At 35.9% G+C, this 22,222-nt stretch overlaps 1 protein-coding gene across 1 annotated transcript in view; it reads left to right on the top strand.

The window, feature by feature from the left end:
- The window catches only part of METTL14 (methyltransferase 14, N6-adenosine-methyltransferase non-catalytic subunit), a 41,378-nt gene that overhangs the window by 4,544 nt on the left and 14,612 nt on the right, over nucleotides 1-22,222 (top strand). The window contains exons 3-8 of the mRNA XM_070791017.1: nucleotides 386-473; nucleotides 1,772-1,852; nucleotides 2,188-2,275; nucleotides 13,789-13,879; nucleotides 15,256-15,397; nucleotides 20,424-20,516. Coding sequence (XP_070647118.1) covers nucleotides 386-473; nucleotides 1,772-1,852; nucleotides 2,188-2,275; nucleotides 13,789-13,879; nucleotides 15,256-15,397; nucleotides 20,424-20,516 — 583 coding nt within the window. The remainder of the gene's footprint in view (nucleotides 1-385; nucleotides 474-1,771; nucleotides 1,853-2,187; nucleotides 2,276-13,788; nucleotides 13,880-15,255; nucleotides 15,398-20,423; nucleotides 20,517-22,222) is intronic.

Raw genomic sequence — 22,222 nt, 5'->3', positions numbered from 1 at the left:
AAATCTTTATTTTAGAAAAAGTACTTTACCCTAAAAGTGGTATTCATTTGATAGTTCATAAAGCATTTAGAATTTTTCAGTATTGTAGTTACCAATTAGAATATCAGTTTCACTCAAGACAGATTAGAATGATATGTAGAAATTTCTTTTTGCCATACATACCTTATAAAAACTTATTTTCTCATTTGGTTGCTTTCTCAAAAATAAAGTACAGAGTTATTAATCAGGTTATGATACTTTTAAAATTTATAAACCGAGTGAATGGATACTGTTTAGTTAGGAAAAATTTGCCTTATTCTGTCTTTGTAAAACTGTTCTTTAATATTAATGAATACATGTATACATCTTATGTATTTGTGAGTGATATTTCAGTTTTAATTTTCAGGGCTTCCTATGATACCTCTGCTCCAAATGCAAAACGTAAGTATCAGGATGAAGGAGAGACAGATGAAGACAAGATGGAAGAATATAAGGCAAGTAGAGAATGGGACAATGTTTTGGTCAAGAAAAAAATAATTCCTTACAATCTGTAGAGTCTTATCTAGGAAAACAAATTTGACAAAAGTTGAATTTTGACAAAATACTGAATAATGTCATTAGCATATATGTGACCATTTATATCAGTTTACTCATTTTAATAGAAGAGGTATGTGGATTAAATCAGGTGATGTATGTAAAGCACTAAGCGTAATGCCTAGTAAGCTCTAGGCAACAACATTCTTAAATAAGAGCAAGGAGTTAAATGTACCAGAAACGTTGGATAATTGGATCAGTTTTCAGGAGGCTACAGTACTATCTTTTATGAGTTGTGTTGTTCCATCTTAACAATATAAGGTAGTGCAATAAAATATTTTGAGAATTCATGGGCTAGATAGCAGTGTAGAAGCATTTCTAACAGAGGCCCAAGAGAAAAAACTCAACTTCTGAACTTGTAGTTGCATTATTTAGGTGAAAAAAAAGTCAAGGGCAAATAACCTATCTCCATTTTTTCAAATTAATTGTTATACAGTTATATTTAACAGAAGAGAATAGTTGCAGTAAATCTCTTAAGTATAATTACCTAATTTCATAAAAACTATGTTGTGTGTTAGGCTTCCCTGGTGGCTTAGTGGTAAAGAATGTGTCTGCCAGTGCAGGAGACATAAGAGATGTGGGTTCAATCCCTAGGTTTCAAAGATCCCTTGGAGGGGGAAATGGCAACCCACTCCAGTATTGCCTAGGAAATCCCATGGACAGAGGGGCCTGGCAGGCTACAGTCCATGCGGTTGCAAAGAGTTGGACACAGCTTAGCAAAACAATATTGTGTGTTGGTTGCATTTGATATATCCTAATATATAACTTAAATATGTTATGTTGTGATTATGTTAGATTAAAGCATGTACAGTTCCTCCTATTTTAACATTTTTGACCTATAAAATAGCGATTTCTTTTGGTTTGCTCTAGTAGAAGTAAAATTGCCCCATTGGTGGACCTATCTTTCATGATTTAAGCTAAATTCTAATAATTTAAAGTTTTATATCTAAGGTAAATCTAGATGACTTAGTCAATAAAATTAGTAGTTATAGACAGTTATTATTGAGAATGAAAAGGAAATTTTTATTATAAACAAAGCTAATGATGAGAAAGCAAAGACTTCAATGTTTGACTTTAATGGTAATTTGAAAAATTTATGTCTTAGGGAAATAAAATATTTATGAGTGTTAATACTTACAATATAATACATAAGATTCCTCTTATACATAAAATATCTACTTAATCTTTCTTTTTTAAGGATGAATTAGAAATGCAACAGGAGGAAGAAAATTTGCCATATGAAGAAGAGATTTATAAAGATTCTAGTACTTTTCTTAAGGTAAATAATTTTCAAATCTTTAACTTTTCATGTTTCAGCTTTGTGCCTGAAAAGATTTGAAATACTTATGTTTAAGATTTTTTTTCAGTTATTGAAGGATCATTATTATTATAAAATATTTAAAATTATTCATGAAATGTTCTTCTGATACTTGGCTATTAATATCTGTAGATAACTGAATTATAAACTATCATTTTAGTAATGATGTTTTTTATTTTTTAAATTTATCAGTTAGCTTATATTTTGCTTGGCCTCATAATAAAATATAAAGCTCCGAGTTAATGTATCTGCCACCAGAGTGAAAGCTATTAATTTAATTTTGACTTTTTCTTTAGGGAACACAGAGTTTAAATCCCCATAATGATTACTGCCAACATTTTGTAGACACTGGACATAGACCCCAGAATTTCATCAGGGATGTAGGTATGTCTGATTTGTTGGGGATATGCGATTGCTGGCTGCCGGTTACGTGCATGTAATTTATCCATTTTGTGGTTTATTTCTAACAAAATTACTTTTTCCTGACTTGGCTTCCCCTTTCCATTCATAGTACTTCTTGTACACGCTCTTTTTCCATCAAGCAGTGTTGATTTTTTCCTTCTTCCTTCCTTTCCTTCATTTTGTTTCTGTGATTATCCCTCTTTTTTATTTTGCCTTTATTTATTCCTTCTTTGATGCTCTTCCTTTCTTTAGGTAAATCTGATTTTTTGACCTATGTCATTTTCCTTTCCTCTAAGAATTTTTTTTTAACATTTCTTGCAAGATAGGCCTACTAGCAACAAATTCCGTTTTTGTTTCTCTGAGAAAGTCTTTATTTCTCCTTTACTTTTGAAAGATTAATTTTGTAAAGTATGGAATTCTGGATTGGTGTTTTCTTTCTTCCAGCACTTTAAATATTTTACTTCACTCTCTTTTTGCTTGTTTTTTTCTGAGAAGTTGGATATAATTCTTAACTTTGTTCCATAGTAGTTTTTTTTTTTTTTTTTCCTAGTTCCTTTCAGGACTTTTATTTTATAGCTTGAAAATGATATGCGTAGGTATAGTTGAGTTTTTCTTTTTTCTTTTTTTTGGTGTGTATCCTGTTTGGTACTCTCTGAGCTTCCTATATCTGGGGTTTGATGTCTGACATTAATTTGTGAAATGTTTAGTCGTTATTTTATTTGTTTATTTTTGATTTCTTCAGATCTTGGTTGTGGCATGTGAGCTCACTGTTGTGGCTCAGTAGTGTGGCACATGGACTTAGTTGTCCTGCCGCATGTGGGGTCTTAGTTCCCCAATCAGGGATTGAACCGTCATCCCCTGAATTGCAAGGTGGACTCTTAACAACTGGACCACCAGGGAAGTCCCCTCAGTTATTATTGATTCAGATATATCTTCTGTTCCTATGGTTTTTTCTTCTGATATTTCCATTACACCTTTTGTAGTTATCTCATGTTCCTTGGATAGTCTTTTTTTCCCCCCAATTTTTGTTCCTTTTACTTTTCAGTTTTTGAGATTTCTCTTGAGATATCCTCAAGCTCAGATTCTTTCGTCAGCTGTGTTCAGTCTATCAGTATGCTCATCAGAGGCAGTATCCCTGCAGTTTTGAAAATAGCTTGATTAAGATAATTCATGTACTATACAATTCACCCATTTAAAGAATATAATTTAATTTTTTAAAGTATCTACAGGTTTGTGCAGCCATCACCACCATCTAATTTTAGACCTTTTTTTTAAAAATTGAGGTATAGTTGACTTACAATATTATGTAAGTTTTAGATGTACAAATAGTGGTTCACAATTTTTAAAGTTTATACTTCATTTATGGTTAATGTAACATATTGGCTATATTCTCTCTGCTGAACATTATGCTTGTAACTTATTTATTGTATAGAGAGAAATTTGTATTTCTTAGTCCCCTCCCCAATTTTGCTCTGCCTCTTCTATCCCCACTGGTACCACTAATTTGTTTTCTGAATCTGTTTCTTTTTGTTACATTCACTAGGTTGCTCTTTATTTTTTCAGATTTCACATGGTATCTGTCTTTCTGACTTATTTCACCAAGCATATTATCCTCCATGTTGTTGCAAATGGTGAAAAAAACAAACAAGCACTTTTTTATGGCTGACTAGTACTCCAGTGCATATGTATGTGTACCACATCTTCTTCATCCTTTCATATGTTGATGTGCACTTAGGCTGCTTCCATATCTTGGCTATTGTAAATAATGCTGCTAAGAACATTGATGCATGTGTCTTTTTGAATTAGTATTTTTGTTTTCTTAAGATACATACCCAGGAGTGGAATTTCTATATTCATATAGTTACTTCTATTTTTAGTTTTTTGAGAAAACAGTATGATAGTTCGTACTGTTTTCCACAGTTGCTGCAACCAATTTACATTCCTACCAACAATATTACACATCCTCAGAACATTTTTATCTCCCCTAAAGAAACTCAGTACTCAGTCATTAGCAGTCAGCTCCCATTCCTTCGTTGTGGTTTTGATCTGCATTTCCCTACTGACTAACGATATTAAAAATCTTTTTCTATGCTTATTTTCCATTTAAATATCTATTTTGGAGAAATGTCTAAAAGCTTTTTTTTTGGTATTTGACTTTTATTGTAAGAGTTCTTTATATATTCTCAGTGTAAGTCCTTTATCAGATGTATGATTTGCAAATATTTTCTCCCGTTCTGTGGGTTGTCTTTTCACTTCTTTGATAGTGCCATTTACCACACAAAAATTTTATTTTGATGTAATCCAATATACTTTTTCTTTTTTTGCTTGTAAGCAACAAAAACTGATTTTAATGTTTTCATGGTCACAATTTAGATGTAGCACAGAAAGTAATAATAATAATGGTGAGATGAGCCAGTTACAGAATGACAAAAATGCACACACTTAAAGAGGCACTTAAAATATCAGTAGTACATATATAAATACATACACTTTTATGAGCTACCTAAAATAGTGATTCTCATAGAAGAGAACACAGCAGTGGTTGTCAGAGGCTGGAGAGAGAGGAAAATGAGAAGTTGTTGTGCAGTTGGCATAAAGTTTCTGCTATGCAAGATAAATTAATTCTGTAGATCTTGTTGTTCAGTTGCTCAGTCATGTCTGACTCTATGACCCCATGGACCACACCATGCAAGGCTTCCCTGTCCTTCACTGTCTCCTGGAATGTGCTCAAACTCATGTCCATCGACTTGGTGATGCCATCCAGCTATCTCAAGCTCTGCCTCCCCTTTCTCCTCCTGCCGTCAATCTTTCCCAGCATCACTTTTCCACTGAGTTGGCTCTTTTCATCAGGTGGCCAGAGTATTAAGAGGTTCAGCTTTAGCATCAGTCCTTCCGATGAATATTCAGGGTTAATTTCCTTTAGGATTGACTGGTTTGATCTCTTTGCTCTCCAAGGGATCTCAAGAGTCTTTTTCATCACCACATTTCGGAAGCATCAATTCTTCAGTGCTCAGCCTTTAATAGTGCAACTCTCATAGCCCTGTGTGACTACTGGAAAAACCATAACTTTGACTATACGGACCTTTGTCAGCAAAGTGGTATCTCTGCTTTTTAATACACTGTCTAGGTTTGTAATAGCTTATAGCCCAGGAAATAAAGTCTATCACTGTTTCCATTTTTTTCCCCTATCTATTTGCCATGAAGTGATGGGACCAGATGCCATTATCATAGCTTTTTGAATGTTGAGTTTTAAGTCAGCTTTTTCACTCTCCTCTTTCGCCTTCTTTTAGAGACTCTTTGGTTCCTCTTTGCTTTCTGCTGTTGGAGTGGTGTCATCTGCATATCTGAGGTTATTGATATTTTTCCTGCAATCTTGATTTCAGTTTGTGATTCAACCAGCTCTTCACTTCACATGATGTACTCTGCATATAAGTTAAATAAGCAGGGTGACAATATACAGCCTTGACGAACTCTTTGCAATTTGGAACCAGTCTGTTGTGCCATGTCCTGTTCTAAATGTTGCTTCTTGACCTGTATACAGGTTTCTCAGGAGGCAGGTAAGGTGGTCTGGTAGTTTCTTGTGATGCACAGTTGAAGGCTTTAGTGTAGTCAATAATGCAGATGTTTTTCTGAAATTCCCTTGCTTTTTCTATGATCCAAAGGATGTTGGCAATGTGATTTCTGGTTCCTGTGCCTTTCCTAAATACAGCTTGTACATTGAGAAATCTGGAAGTTCTCAATTTGTGTACTACTGAAGCCTAGCTTGAAGGATTTTGAGTATTACCTTGCTAGTATGTGAAATGAGTGAATTGTGTGGTAGTTTGAACATTCTTTGGCATTGCCTTTCTTTGGGATTGGAATGAAAACTGATCTTTTCCAGTCCTGTGGCCACTCCTGAGTTTTCCAAATTTGCTGGCATATCGTCTTTTAGAATTTGAAATAGCTCAGCTGGAATTCCATCACCTCCACTAGCTTTGTTTATATTACTACTTCCTAAGGAAGAAGCACAAACTGGAATCAAGATTGCCGGGAGAAATCTCAATAACCTCAGATATGCAGATGACACCACCTTATGGCAGAAAGTGAAGAGGAACTAAAAAGCCTCTTTTTTTTTTTTATTTTATTTTTAAACTTTACATAATTGTATTAGTTTTGCCAAATATTTAAAAAGCCTCTTGATGAAAGTGAGAGGAGAGTGAAAAAGTTTGGCTTAAAGCTCAACATTCAGAAAACGAAGATCATGGCATCTGGTCCCATCACTTCATGGGAAATAGATGGGGAAACAGTGGAAACAGTTGCTGACTTTATTTTTTGGGCTCCAAAATCACTGCAGATGGTAACTGAAGCCATGAAATTAAAAGACGCTTACTCCTTGGAAGGAAAGTTATGACCAACCTAGATAACATATTCAAAAGCAGAGACATTACTTTGCCAACAAAGGTCCGTCTAGTCAAGGCTATGGTTTTTCCAGTGGTCATATATGGATGTGAGAGTTGGACTATGAAGAAAGCTGAGCGCCGAAGAATTGATGCTTTTGAACTGTGGTGTTGGAGAAGACTCTTGAGAGTCCCTTGGACTGCAAGGAGATCCAACCAGTCCATTCTGAAGGAGATCAGTCCTGGGTGTTCTTTGCAAGGACTGATGTTGAAGCTGAAACTCCAATACTTTGGCCACCTCATGCAAAGAGTTGACTCATTGGAAAAGAGTCTGATGCTGGGAGGGATTGGGGGCAGGAGGAGAAGGGGACGACAGAGGATGAGATGGCTGGATGGCATCACTGACTTGATGGACGTGAGTCTGAGTGAACTCCAGGAGTTGGTGATGGACAGGGAGGCCTGGTGTGCTGCAATTCATGGGGTCATAAAGAGTCGGACATGACAAAGCGACTGAACTGAATTGAAGGCTCACTTGACTTCATACTCCAGGAGGTCTGGCTTTAGGTGAGAGATCACACCATCATGGTTACCCGGGTCATTAAGACCTTTTTTGTAAAGTTCTTCAGTGTATTTTTACCATTTCCTTTTATATCTCTTCTGCTTATGTTCCATACCATTTATGTTCTTTATTGTGCCCATCTTTGCATGAAATGTTCCCTTTGTATCTCTGATTTTCTTGAAGAGATCTCTAGTCTTTCCCATTCTGTTGTTTTCCTCTATTTCTTTGCATTGATCACTTAGGAATGCTTTCTTATCTCTCCTTGCTATTCTTTGGGACTCTGCATTCAAATGGATACATCTTTCCTTTTCTCCTTTGCCTTTCACGTCTCTTCTTTTCTCGGCTATTTATAAAGCCTCCTCAGACAATCATTTTTCCTTGTTGTATTTCTTTTTCTTTGGGATGATTTTAGTCACTACCTCCTATACAGTGTTATGAACCCCATCCATAGTTCTTCAGGCACACTCTTATCAGATCTAATTCCTTGAATCTATTTGTCACTTCCACTGTATAATCATAATGGATTTGATTTGGGTCATACCTGAATGGTCTAGTGGTTTTCCCTACTTTCTTCAGTTTAAGTCTGAATTTTGCAATAAGGAGTTCATGATCTGAGCCATAGTCAGCTCCTGGTCTTATTTTTGCTCACTGTATAGAGCTTCTCCATCTTTGGCTGCAAAGAGCTTCTCCATCTTTTCCATCTGGTGATGTCCATGTGTAGAGTTGTCTCTTGTGATGTTGGAAGAGGGTGTTTGTTACGACCAGTGTGTTCTCTTGGCAAAAGTCTGTTAGTCTTTGCCCTGCTTCATTTTGTACTCCAAGGCCAGACTTGCCTGTTATTCCAGTTATCTCTTGACTTCCTACTTTGCATTCCAGGCCCCTGTGATGAAAAGATTCTATAGATGTGCTGTATAGCAAATTGTTTATACTCAGCAATACTGCTGACCATAGTCAACAATACTTCAAAAAATTTAAGAGGGTATATTTTATCTTACTTAAAGATACTTGTTGGGTCGCCAAGTTGCGTCTGACTTTTTGACCCCACGGACTGCATCACGCCAGGCTTCGCTGTCCCTCACCATCTCTCAGAGTTTGCCCAAGTCATGTCCGTTGAATTAGTGACTCCATCCAACCATCATCCTCTGTTGCCCTCTTCTCCTGCTTTCAATCTCTCCCAGCATCAGGGTCTTTTCTAATAAGTCGTCTCTTTGCATCAGGTCGCCAAAGGATTGGAACTACAGCTTTAGCATCAGTCCTTCCAAAGAGTTTTCATGGTTGATTTCCTTTAAGATTTGATTTGGTTTGATCTCCTTGCTTTCCAAGGGACTCTCAAGAGTCTTCTCCAGCACCAATTCAAAAGCATCACTTCTTTGGTGCTCAGACTTCTATATGGTCTGACTTTCACATTTGTACATGACTACTGGAAAGATCATAGCTTTGATTGACTATATGGACCTTTGTTGGCCAAGTGATGTCTTTGCTTTTTAACACACTGTCTAGATTTGTCGTAGCTTTCCTGCTAAGAAGCCGTCATCTTCCTTTCCTGCCAAGAAGCAGTTGTCTTCTAATTTTATGGCTGCAGTCACCATCCGTGGTCATTTTAAAGCCCAAGAAGAGAAAATTTGTCACTGCTTTCCCCTTTTCCCCATCTCTTTGCCCTGAAGTGATGAGAATGGATGCCATGATCTTGGTTTTTTTAATATTAAGTTAGCTTTTTCACTCTCCTCTTTCACTCTCATCAAGAGGCTCTTTAGTTCCTCCTTATGCTCTGCCATTAGAGGGGTATCATCTGCATATCTGAAGTTGTTGATATATCTCCTGGTCATCTTGATTCCAGCTTGTAACTCATCTGGCCTAGTATTTCCAATGATGTACTTTGTATATAAGTTAAATAAACAAGGTTGACAATACCAGCCTTGTCCTATTCCTTTCTCAATCCTGAACCAGTCAGTTATTCCCTGTAGGGCTCTAACTGTTGCTTCTTGACCTGCATACAGGTTTCTCAGGAGACAGATAATATGGTCTGATATTCTCATCTCTTTAGTCTTCCACAGTTTTTTATGATCCACACAGTCAAAGGCTTTAGCGTATTCAGTGAAACAGAGATAGATGTTTTTCTCGAATTCCCTTGCTTGGTCTGTGATCTGGTGAAGGTTGGCAATGTGATCTCTGGTTCCACTGCCTTTTCTGAATGCAGCTTGCTTTAACTTCTGGAAGTTCTTGGTTCGTGTAATGCTGAAGCCTGCCTTGGAGGATTTTGAACATAACCTTAGTAGCATGGGAGTTGAGTGCAGTTGTCCATTGGTTTAAACATTCTTTAGTACTGTCCTTCTTGGGAGTTGGAATGAGGATTGACCTTTTCTAGTCCTGTGATCACTGCTAGATTTTCCAAATTTGCTGACTTACTGAGTGCAGAGCTATAATAGCATCATCTTTTAGGATTTTAAATATCTCTGCTGAAAATTTCATCACCTCCACTAGCTTTTTGGCAGCAGTGCTTCCTAAGACCCACGTGACTTCACACTCCAGGATGTCTGACTCTGAATGAGAGACTACACCATCGTGGTTAGCCAGGTCATTAAGATCTTTTTTGTTCAATTCTTCTGTGTATTTTTTCCATCTCGATCTCTTCTGCTTCAATTAGGTCTTTACTGTTTCTGTCCTTTATTGTGTCCATCTTTGGATGAAATGTTCCTTTGATATTTCCAATCTTCTTGAAGAGATCTCTAGCCTTATGCTTTCTGTTGTTTTCCTCTATTTCTTTGTACTGTTCATTGAAGAAGACCTTCTGGTCTGTTGCTGTTTTCTGAAACTCTGCATTTATTTGGGTGAACCTTTCCATTTCACCCTTTCTTTTTTCTTCTCTTCTTTCCTCAGCTACTTGTAAAGCCTCCTCAGGCAACTGCCTGCCTTCTTGCATTTTTTTCATTGGGATGGTGTTGTTTGCTGCCTCCTGTACAGTATTTCAGACCCCTGTCCATAGTTCTTCAGGCATTCTGTTCACTGGATTTAATCCCACTTTCTTTAGTTTAGGCTTGAATTTTGTTATGAGGAGCTGATGATCTGAGCCACAGTCAGCTCCAGGTCTTGTTTTTTTGACTCTATACAGCTTCTCCATCTTCAGCTATGAAGAATGTAATCAATCTGATTTCAGTATTGACCATTCGGTGATGTCCATGTGTAAAGTCATCTCTTGTGTTGTTTTGAAAGGGTGTTTGGTATGACAAGAGTATTCTCTTGGCAAAATTCTGTCAGCCGTTGCCCTGCTTCATTTTATACTCCAAGGCCAAACTTGTCTGTTATTTCAGGTATCTCTTGAGTTCCTACTTTGCATTCCAGTCCCTTATGATGAATCAGTTCAGTTCAGTCACTTAGTCATGTCTAACTCTTTATGATCCCATGAACTGCAGCATGCAGTTCCGTGCCATCACCAACTCCCAGAGTTCACTCAAATTCTTGTCCATTGAGTCAGTGATGCCATCCAACCATCTCATCCTCTGTTGTCCCCTTTTTCTCCTGCCTTCAATCTTTCCCAGCATCAGGTTCTTTTCCAGTGAGTCAGGTCTTCGAATCAGGTAGCTTCCAGTACTTCGAATCAAGTATTGGAGTTTCAGCTTCAGCATCAATCCTTCCAATGAATATTCAGGACTGATTTCCTTTAGGATGGACTGGTTGGATCTCCTTGCAGTCCAAGGGACTCTCAAGAGTCTTCTTCAATACCACAGTTCAATAGCATCAATTCTTCGGCACTTGGCTTTCTTTATGATGAATAGGACATCCTTTTTTTGGTGTTCTAGGAAGTCTTCTAGGTCTTCATAGAACTGATCAGCTTCTTCAGTATTGGTGGTGGGGGCATAGACTTGAATTACTGTGATGTAGAATAGTTTGCCTTGAAAATGAACTGAAATCATTGTGTCATTTTTAAGGTTGCACCCAAGTACTGCATTTCAGACTCTTTTGTTGATTATAAGGGCTACTCCATTTCTTCTGAGGGATTCTTTTATTTTTTTTATTTTTTTATTGAAGGATAATTGCTTCACAGAACTTTGTTGTTTTCTATCAAACCTCAACATAAATCAGCCATTAGGTACACACATGTCCCCTCCCTTTTAAAATTCCCTCCCATCTCCCTCCCCATCCCACCCCTCTAGGTTGATACAGAGCCCCAGTTTGAGTTTTCTGAGACATACAGCAAATTCCCGTTGGCTGTCTATTTTCTATATGGTAATGTAAGTTTCCATGTTACTCTTTCCATACATCTCACCCTCTCCTCCCCTCTCCCCATGTCCATAAGACTTCTCTGCCTGTTTTTGCATTGCTGCCCTATAAATAAATTCTTCAGTACCATTTTTCCAGATTCTGTATATATGTGTTAGAATACTATATTTATCTTTCTCTTTCTGGCTCACTTCACTCTGTATAATAGGGTCTGCATTCATCCATCTCATCAGAACTGACTCAAATGCATTCCTTTTTATGGCTGAGTATATGTAGCACAAATTCTTTATCCATTCATCTGTCGATGGACATCTAGGTTGCTTCCCTTAGGGATTCTTGTCCACAGTAATAGGTCCAATGATTATCTGAATTAATTTCACCCATTCCTAATAATTTTATTTCATGGATTCCTAAGATGTTGATGTTTACTCTTGCCGTGTCCTGCTTGACCATGTCCAGTTTACCTTGATTCATGAATCTAACATTCCAGGTTCCTATGCAATGCTATCCTTTAAAACACCCGATTTTACTTACATCACCAGACCCATCCACAACTGAGTGTTTCCGCTTTGGCCCAGCCGCTTCATTATTTCTGGAGCTATTAGTAGTTGTACTCTGCTCTTCCCCAGTAGCATATTGGACACCTTCCAGCCTGAGCAGCTCATCTTTCAGTGTCTTTTTGCCTTTTCATACAATTCATGGAGTTCTCAAGGCTTGTATACTGGAGTGGTTTGCCATTCTCTCCTCCAGTGGATCACGTTTTGTCAGAACCCTCCACTGTGACTCATCTGTCTTGGGTGGCCCTTCACAGCATGGCTCATAGCTTCATTGAGTTATACAAGCCCGTTGGCCATGACAAGGCAGTGATCCATGAAGGGGTCTTACTGCACATACACACCAAAACCAGAGGAACACAAAGAAACTTCTGAAGGTTATTAATATGTATTACCTTGATTGTGGTTATGGTTTCACAGCTATATGCATATGTTAAACCTCATCAGATTGTATCCATTAAATGTAAGTTTAATGTATAAGGTTTTTGTTTATCAATTATACTTCAATAAAGCTTTTTTTTTTTAAGGTTATAAGTAATATAGCCAAATTTCATTATTGGCCTTTCTGCTTTAAGACGTTTATTTCTCTGAGGCAAAGAAAATGTACTTAGGAAACTATTATGGATTGAGAAAAAGTTGTACCTCTGTTTTGTAGATGATTGAGAGCTGACTCTACAGTGATTGAAACCCAAATATAATAAAATCTTAAAACTTGTTTCATTTGAAATTTGATCTGTAACCACTGAATAAGGACACTTTACAAAATCTTTCATTTTTTTTAATCTTTGATATTAGGGTTGTGAGATGGACTTTTGGTTTTTAACTTAAGATGATTATGATTCTTGTAAGGAAGCAGGATAAAGTAAAATAAGATCTTTTATGAATGTTTGATATTCAAAGCCCTGCTTACCCCTACAGTTGTTTAAACAGGCATTATGCTATTTTACCTAAAATCTCTTCTGAGGTTCAAAGATTTAAATATTTTTGAGGACATGGAAACAATGAGGCTCCTGCTTTTAACCTTTCTGGGACTTGGAGGTGTTTTTGAAGATCCTAAGCTTGAAAATATATATGAGGATTTGGTTTATAATATGTGGAGATGTGAGATCTTTAAAACTATAAATACTGATATAGGATATGTTCTTAGAGAAAATGACTTGTCTTGGAGTTGGTAGTACAATTTAGATGAGTAATCAGAGTGAGTGAAGTGAGAGCTGATCAACTAACAGGGACTCATTATCTTCCTGCCTTGATTTGTTCTGGGATTGTGTCCATAATTTAAGCCATTTAAGATCGTCAGTAGTAAGGATAAGAAATCTTCATTTTCTTTACTTTGACTGTCAAACTAAGGGAAAACTGAACAGTCACTAGATCTTTGGGAGAGTTGTTTTTTTGCTTTTTGTTTTTTTAGTAAAAATAAAAGGAAAAAAGCATGAATAAAAAAAAATTTCTTTTCCTGAGAACAGAATGTCTAAACTTGATATTTTAAGCAGATTATTTAATATAATAAGTTTGAAAAATTAAATGGTTAATTGACTTAAACCATCTGGCCTTTAAAACCATCTGGCCTTTAAAACATGTGTTTGCCTACATGTGAAATTAGGGTCATTAGGTATAAAATGTGTTTATGAAGTATTTAAAAATACTCAAAACTAACTTTTTTACAAAGGATGTGAGAATGATAAGTTGGTTGTGTCTTATTTTGTTTTCCTGAACAGGCTCATCACCTTTGAATTCACTGATACTCAATTGTATTGAAATTTGGAATTTACTATTTTTCTTCCCCAGGTTTGGCGGACAGATTTGAAGAATACCCTAAACTGCGGGAGCTCATCAGACTGAAGGATGAGTTAATAGCTAAATCTAACACTCCTCCTATGTAAGTGGGGTTTTTTGTTCCCAACACGGGGTTAAAATATTAGTCTTTTTGTCATGTAACCTTTCTGAAGTTTGAAAAAAATTCAGCATCTTTGAAAGGTTTAACACACTCTTTCTTCTTTATAGCGAAATGTATTAGCTTGATACTCTGGCACTGAGTACACAGTAGGTTGTCATTTTATTTGTTTTCAGTTTACTAGATAATTTAGAGTGTCTTTAAGTATTTTTTCTTAGAAAATCTGATTTGTTGTATTCTTAACTGTCTTTAAATGTTTTTAAGTATCTTTTCTTCTCAAAAATTACTTATTGAAGAAAGTTAGAAAACTTAAGAGAGAGAAAATAAGAAAATGAAAATTATAACTTGGCATCTAGGGATACTATTCTTAACATTTTGGAATACAAAAATTCATTTTAACCTTTGCTAACAGAATAATGTTTCCCTCAAAAACTGTATAATCCTTAAACTTGGAGACTCTTTAGGTTACTTTGAACATTTTATACATTTAACAATTTGCTAAAATGTATGCTATTAATGATTAGAAGAACCACAAAGGTAACTGAGTTTGTAGAAAAAAATTTAACAGGATAATATTGATCATATTTAGAAATATTTTACATTTAAAGTAACTTATGCATGCTAAGTTGCTTCAGTTGTGTCCAACTCTTTGCGACCCTATGGACTGTAGCCCTCCAGGCTTCTCTGTCCATGGGATTATGTGGGCAAGAAAACTAGAGTGGGTTGCCATGCCCTCCTCCAGGGGATCTTCCCGACCTAAGGATTGAACCTGGGTCTTCTGCATTGCAGGTGAATTCTTAACCACTCAGCCACCGGGGAAGCCCCAGAGTGTTGTGTATTTATATTTGAAATACCTTCGTACTGTGTAGAAATAACCATTAAATAAAGGCTAGTAGTAATTTATACTAGGTGGCTGGAAAGGACTGTTATTGCTAACAAACAAACTAGCAAAAGAAAATTATGTCTATCTTTAGAAACTTTTTTAGATGGAGGAATATAAAACAAAGCAATTTTTCTAAAAGACAACTGCAGGAAAAATGATATTCCTCGAAGTATTATGATGATAATGGAAAGGGACTCGGACACATCTGAGTATGGATTTTCAGTATAAAAAATGGGAAAGGTTTATACTCAGGATGTTCCTGTGGGATCATGGTTTTCCTTTGCAGTATGATTCTATCCATCTCCTCAGGAAGAACAGTGGTAGATTGTTTTACTGTTTATACTGAGGAGAGATTCCTCCATAAAAAGGTATTTAGTTATTAGCTCATGATGACTTTGAAATAGTATTAGGAAATATTTAAGAAACTTTTTTTTATTACCATCTGTAATCTCTTACTTTTTATGCTTTAATCAAATAGGTACTTACAAGCAGATATAGAAGCCTTTGACATCAGAGAACTGACACCCAAATTTGATGTGATTCTTCTTGAACCACCTTTAGAAGAATATTACAGAGAGACCGGCATCACTGCTAATGAAAAATGCTGGACTTGGGATGATGTATGATGAAACTTTCTACATTGTAATGAATTATTTATTTTTCAAATGAATATATCTTTATTTGATCAGAGAGTAATATTATAAATACTGTTTTAGGAATTATAAATATAGATTTATACTATATATTATGGCTGAAGATGTAAGGTACAGTAACAAATATTATAGTATCTTTGGTCTTTCTTTTTGAGGCAGAAGTTGAGCAGGGAATAAGTAAGTTGTCTGTAGAAGCCTTAAAATTCCAATCTTAGAGTCCTTGGATGTAAAGCTAGAAATAAATCTAAAAACAGATTGAATGGTTGATAGCTTTCTGTATTTGATTAGTTTCAGTGAATGTCAGAGTATTCACACACATATATATATTGGCATAATTTTTACTCGTTAAAGAACTTAGAGTATAATAGATTTAAAGTATATATAATCTCAATCTTATACAGTTGCAGTAAAATTCTGTTTTCCTAAATAAAAGTAAACTGATAGCTTCAGTGAGTTACATAAAGTAATCTGTTTTTATTGGTCAATAACAAAAATAGCAAATATATATTTATTGAGTACCACTCTGTACTAGGCAACTAGGTACTAGAAATTCAAAGATGAATGAGACTTAGTATTTGGCCTTAAGGAGCACATAGTTGAATGGGATAAGCAATGACCTAAACAGATAATTTCAGTATCATTTTGTTAGTTCAGTAATAGAGGACTGCATAAACTGATCTGAAAAAAAACCTGACTAAGTTGAGGAAGCTGGGGGACATGAAGAGAAAGTGATGCATGAACCGATTAGCTAGAATTGGCCACTGAGAATGGGCTGGGCTAGGAATTCCAAGCTGAAGACACAGCAAGAGCAGGAGGCAAAGAGGTGAGAATGAAGGTCTGTCTGTATGTTGATTGTGTTGAAACACAGATGGAGACTGTCTAGAGATGCTGTCTTCTTAGAAGCTTGGACTTTATCCTGAAGGCATTGGGAATCTTTGAGGGGCTTTAACCAGTTTAGTAAAATGGTCTAATTAGTGTGTGGAGAAGGATGGTCCAGAGCAAATGAAGACTGGAGAGGAAAGAGCAGGTAGAAGACTGTTGCAGTAGTCTGGTTAGGAGATGAAGGTTCCCTGAATTAGGGTGATGGTAGTAAGGACAGAAAGGTGATAAATTCAGTAATGTTTTGTAGGTATGTCTGGTGAGATCTAGTGACTGGGATGAGGGAAAGAGGTAAGGATGTGCAGAAGTTTGAGTCTTGGGATAAATGGGTTCAGTTATCACTGGCAGAGAGTCAGTTTAAGAAGAGGAGCAGGATTAGAGAGATTAGGATATGCTTAATGTGTTGATTAGAGCTATATGAGAGACATTCAAGTAGAGATTGTAATAGGAGTATGCAAGTTAACAGAAAGATCTGGCCATCTCAAAAGACAGATTTTAAAGGGTTAGCATATTAAACCTATGAGAATAAACGACTGTGTCTTGAGATAGTGTCTCAATTAGGATACAATGTGAATTTTCAGTAAAGCCTCAGGAAACTTAACATTTAAGAGTCACATAGGAAAGATGTGAAAAGATGAGTGAGGTGAATCAAGACAGTTTGAATGTCATGGAAGCCAAGGACATAAAGAACTTCCCTAATTGAGGAGGAACATGTGATCAAAAGCGCTGAACACAGAAGAGAGGTAAGGAAGGCAATGGACTGAAACTCTGTAAACTGATGTTTCACAGGAATCTGCTTTGAATCCTTGCATATCCCCTTCTGAGTTAAGTCTTTACTATTGTTAGTATTACTTACTCTTCAAGGTATGACTTCAATTTTTCTTCCTTAAAGCTTTTCCTATCAGCTTCAATACCTCTGTCACATTTATTTACATGTTTATTTTATTTTACAAGTTTTTCCTCTCCTCTGATAAGTATAATCTGTGTTTATTGTTGAAACACAGAAATATATAGTATCCCCAAAACTTAAGGTTAAAGATGTAGTGCTGTTGATATTTAGGGCTGAGAGGTTTTCCAGATAGGTTTTACAAGTTAATAATCTTTCTGATAGTGTTTAAGAAATATCTCTTTTTCCTCATCAAAATTAATATAGAAAATAATCTTTTTCAATTTAGGCAAAAGAAAATTGAAAAATTAATCTTATTATGTCTATGATTAGTAGTTAGGTTGAACTTTATTTTCTCTGGCCCATCTCTAAGATTGGGTCAGTGAAATCTAAGAGTTTAAATTTTGTATGATAAACTAATAGAGTTTTTGTAATAAAGAAATTCTATTTTATATGCATATTGCAAAGTTTTGTCCGGAGCCGTAAGAACTCTAAGCTCTTAACCTTTATGTAGTAATAACCTAAAGAAAGTGCCAATAGCTAAATATAAATTTAAAAAGTGTGTGAGTTTCTCAGATATTCTTTTTCACGTCAGTGGAGGTCAGTGGGTTTTAGTTAAGAATATAAGCACTTACTTAAAATACCAATATTTAGTATTTTAAGTGTAATGTCTAGAGTTATTTGCTTACTGTTCTTCACTGTGTGCCATCACTTACCTTAGCTCTGCCATGTATAAATGTGTGTGGGCATATATATGTGTCTGTGCGTATTAATGTTTATTCATATTCTTATGAGAATATTAGATCAGGCGTTACATCAAGACAAAATTGGAAGTGTAAAACTGAATAGGTTTATGCCTATTGTAATTTATTTCCACTGTCATCCTGGTTGGCCCTGAAAAAATTTACTTAAAAAAAAAATTGTAGTCATATTCAGGTCACTGTGGTATTACTAGATGGGATCCCCTCACTGGGCCAATTAATAATGCCTGCTCTGACTCTGGCCATAAAGTTGAGCTTTTTTCTATTACTCAGGCTCAATCAGAGCAACATGAAAAGTTTCAGCAAAGGAAGAAAAAATTTTCCCACAATTATGGGATGGATTTTTATAGATAACACCACTCTATGGTAATTTAGGTTTAAAGTCTCCTCTGTGTTGGAAACAGATTGGGGTTTCTGCTCAGAAACGATTAACAGGATTCCTGTTACACAGACTAAAAGTATGCGTTTGTGTCCTCTTGACTAGCTGGTGGGGTGTCTGTGTGTCCCAAGGCCTCTGCCTTTTGCATCTTGCCTTCTTTGCTGTAATTCTCCGTGAACTTGGACCTGCGTTCCTTTTGCCACTTAAAATCCCTTCTGCTCATCTAGCTTGAGCCCGTTCTCCAGAGGCTGCTGATGAAGAGCGGACCCTTTTGTTCTTTTTGAATTTCTTTTTGGTTGTGCTGGTCTTCATTGCTGTCTGAGGGCTTTCTCTAGTTGCAGCGAGCAGGGGCTCCTCTCTAGATGTGGTGCGCTGGCTTCTCATCGCAGTGGCTTCTAGGCTCTTGGACTCCATAGTTGTGGCACAAGGGCTTTAGCAGCCTCTCGGCGTGTGGATTCTTCCTGGGGGCAGGGATCGAGCCTGTGTCCCCAGCACTGGCAAGTGGATTCCTGTCCACTGTACCACCAGGGAAGTACTTTTCTCTATTTTAAGGGATCTAGTAGTCACCATTATCGGCAAGTTTAAAAGGGAGGTTTATGAAAGCTTGGAAAGTTCTCATAGGCACCATCTTTTGCTTATTTATAGCTCCCAGGAGAAGGAAATTGCAACCCACTCCAGTATTCTTGCCTGGAGAATCCTGTGGATGGAGGAGCCTGGTGGGCTACTGTCCGTAGGGTCACACAGAGTTGGACACGACTGAAGCGACTTAGCATGCGTGCATGCATCATCCTCAAATAATGTTTCTTTTACCTAGATAAGTTATAGGTGATATGGTTTTGAGGCACTCAGGTAAAAGTTAAAGAACTTCCCTTGTAGTCCAGTGGTTAAGACTCTGCGCTTCCTCTGTGGGGAATGTGGGTTCCATCCTTGGTTAGGAAGGTTCCACATGCCCATGAGGTGTGGTCAAAGAAAAAAATTAAGGGAAAAAAAATTTCTTTAAGTTAAAATTTCCTTAATACATGTAACTAATAAGTACTAGCTTGAGCCATGGTCCGTGGAACTTGTTAGCTGTAGAATAAGGAAGTAGTAGAATAAGAATACCATATAAAATGATTGCTTTTGTAGTCATTTATACACACTATGGTAGTCCCCAAATTTAGAGATTTAATTATTAAAGATTTTTTTTTTAATTGAGATACTCAACACATACAAAGCCAACAATTATAGACTATTTTTTTTACATTTCAGACCTAAAGTGATCATTACAATGAAATGTGTATATTGATTTATTTTATTTAGAATTGTTCTTCTGGAAACCATGTCCTCTACAAACATTTGTGGTTATGTTTTATTTTAAGTTTGCCCCTAACTTTGAGGTAATTTAATCCCTTTTCTTTTCAGTTTCTTTTTCTGTAAATGGTAACAGCTTGCTCTAAAGCTATACCTTATAAAATTCCATAATTCTATAAATATAGTTTCCTATAAACTTTTCATATAAAATCAAGTGTATCTATGTGCATGTGTTCATCTGTATTAATACAGTTGTATTAATACAGATGTATTAATACAGATGTATTAATACAGTTGTATTAATACAGATGTATTAATACAGATGTATTAATACAGATGTATTAATACAGCTGTATTAATACAGGAAAAAACCGATAAGAACAAATTTTAAGTTTAAAATATATTTTCCATTGTATTTCCTAATGAAAATTAGTATATTTAAAGAACACATATACTATAAGTGAAAAGGAAAGTCAAGTCGCTCAGTCATGTCTGACTCTTTGCAACCCCATGGACTGTAGCCTACCAGGCTCCTCCATCCATGGGATTTCCCAGGCAAGGGTACTGGAGTGGGTTGCCATTTCCTTTTCCAGGGCATCTTCCTGACCCAAGGATCAAACCCACTTCTCCCACATTGCAGGCGACACTTTACCATCTGAACCACCAGGGAAGCATATGTTATAAGTATTATATAAACATATACTATAAGTCCTGATAAATTTCAGTGCTTGTTCTTTTGGATTTAGAATAAATGGGAAACAAGATACTTGAGTGCAGTACTGTTTTGGTTTCTTCCAGATTATGAAGTTAGAAATTGATGAGATTGCAGCACCTCGATCATTTATTTTTCTCTGGTGTGGTTCTGGGGAAGGACTGGACCTTGGAAGAGTGGTAAGATGGTGTTTTTTTTTTTTTTTTTTTTTAAGTGTTTTTTTATAATTCATAAGAAACAACAGTATGTTGTATAAAAAATTTGAAGATTACTGTTACATTATTCTTCATTTCTTAAATAGTACTCAAATATTCAGAAGGAAAAACTGTTTTAAAAAGAATATGTAAAAAATTTTAAAAATTAAAAAAAAATAAAAAGAATATGTAAAAGACAGTACCCCTTAGTCAGTTAACTAGCTTTCAGGATGAAAAATCAAACTGCGATTTACTACAACTGCAGGAAGAGAACAGTTTAGAGATTTGAAATTGAATTGCAGCTCAGAAACAGGCAGCTTACTGTTGTATACTGTCCATTATTAGTAGCTAAAATGTATTCTTCTGAGTAGCCTTATCTCATGAATTCCAAATGTAAGCCAAATCGTGTTGAATAAATAACACAGCATCTAGGACACATAGTTTGAAGGGATGAATGAGAGTGAGAAAGACATTTATTATCTCAGTTTATTTTAGGTCCCTTATGTTTATCATATTCGGAACTTTTTTTGTTTCTTTGGTTGGAGTATTTTGAATTTCTAAATGGAAACAAAATACTAAAAGCTTTTTTTTTTTTAATACTGGTAGCTTTGTGGCTAGTTTTGGTCTCAGATCTGCTATCCAGCAGTGAAACTTTGGGTAAAGAGGTGTTTACTCTTGTGTGTTTCAGTTTCCTCACTTGTTATGGGATAATATTTACATTTTTAGGACATATTATTAATACTTGATATACTACCAAGATCTCATTTAATCCTGGTAATTTTAGGAGGTGTCCATTTGACAGGTGAAGAATTTAAGTAAGATTATATTGAGGTAAATTTGTGCTCAAATCCTGAAGTTCTGCAGTTGCTTTGTATTTTTTGTATAAATAGCAAGTTTGAGATTGTTGGATCACATCATTGCTTCTGTCATTTATTAACTCCATGGTAAGACTAAAATTGTATACTAGGAATCTTGTTTTATTGCTGGTATCTCCCTAAGATGCTGTAAAAAAAATCTAAGAAAATAGAAACACACCATATGTTTTTATAGGTATATTGGTGCATTTTATAGGTATATTACCCTTTTTAGATCAAATATCTAGCTTTGGGCTTTTCTCCTACCCCCCAGATTAGCTTGAAATTGATTAGGAGGCTTTATCTTATTTGTTTATGCATCAGTTTATCATACTAGTGAAAGCAGATTTTGGCCCAAAATCATTACAGAAATAATACAGCATGAGAAATACTCATGAACTTGTGCTAAGTTGATTAGGGCATGTTGGATTTAGGCCCTTGTGATACTTCATGAATATCCCATGCTAAACAAATATTTGGCAACAGGAACAGATAGTGATTGTGATTTTTGAGATTTTAAGTTAAAAATCTAAGTTCCATTTTGAGGTGTATCTCAGTTTATATAATGAAAAGTTCATATGTTTTATGCTGCACTGTGTCTTTTTTGTACTTGATCATAGTGCCAACAGAATTGCACTGCACAATTTACTTAATTCCTCCTATTTTGTGCTTAGTCAGTTAGGGGTAAGGACTATATCTTACTCATGTTTTTAATCCCAGCAGCTAGCCAACACTTACATATGGTAGGGCTCAAAATGCTACTCTGGGTACTCACTTAGTTGGTTTTTGTTATATGTTCGTATATAACAGATTCTAAGACACTAAGATTCAAACCTC

This window comes from Bos indicus, chromosome 6, assembly GCF_029378745.1.
Source record: "Bos indicus isolate NIAB-ARS_2022 breed Sahiwal x Tharparkar chromosome 6, NIAB-ARS_B.indTharparkar_mat_pri_1.0, whole genome shotgun sequence".
Lineage (NCBI taxonomy): Eukaryota > Metazoa > Chordata > Mammalia > Artiodactyla > Bovidae > Bos > Bos indicus.
The sequence above is the reverse complement of the archived record's forward strand: the minus strand, read 5'-3'. Positions and strand labels throughout refer to the sequence as shown.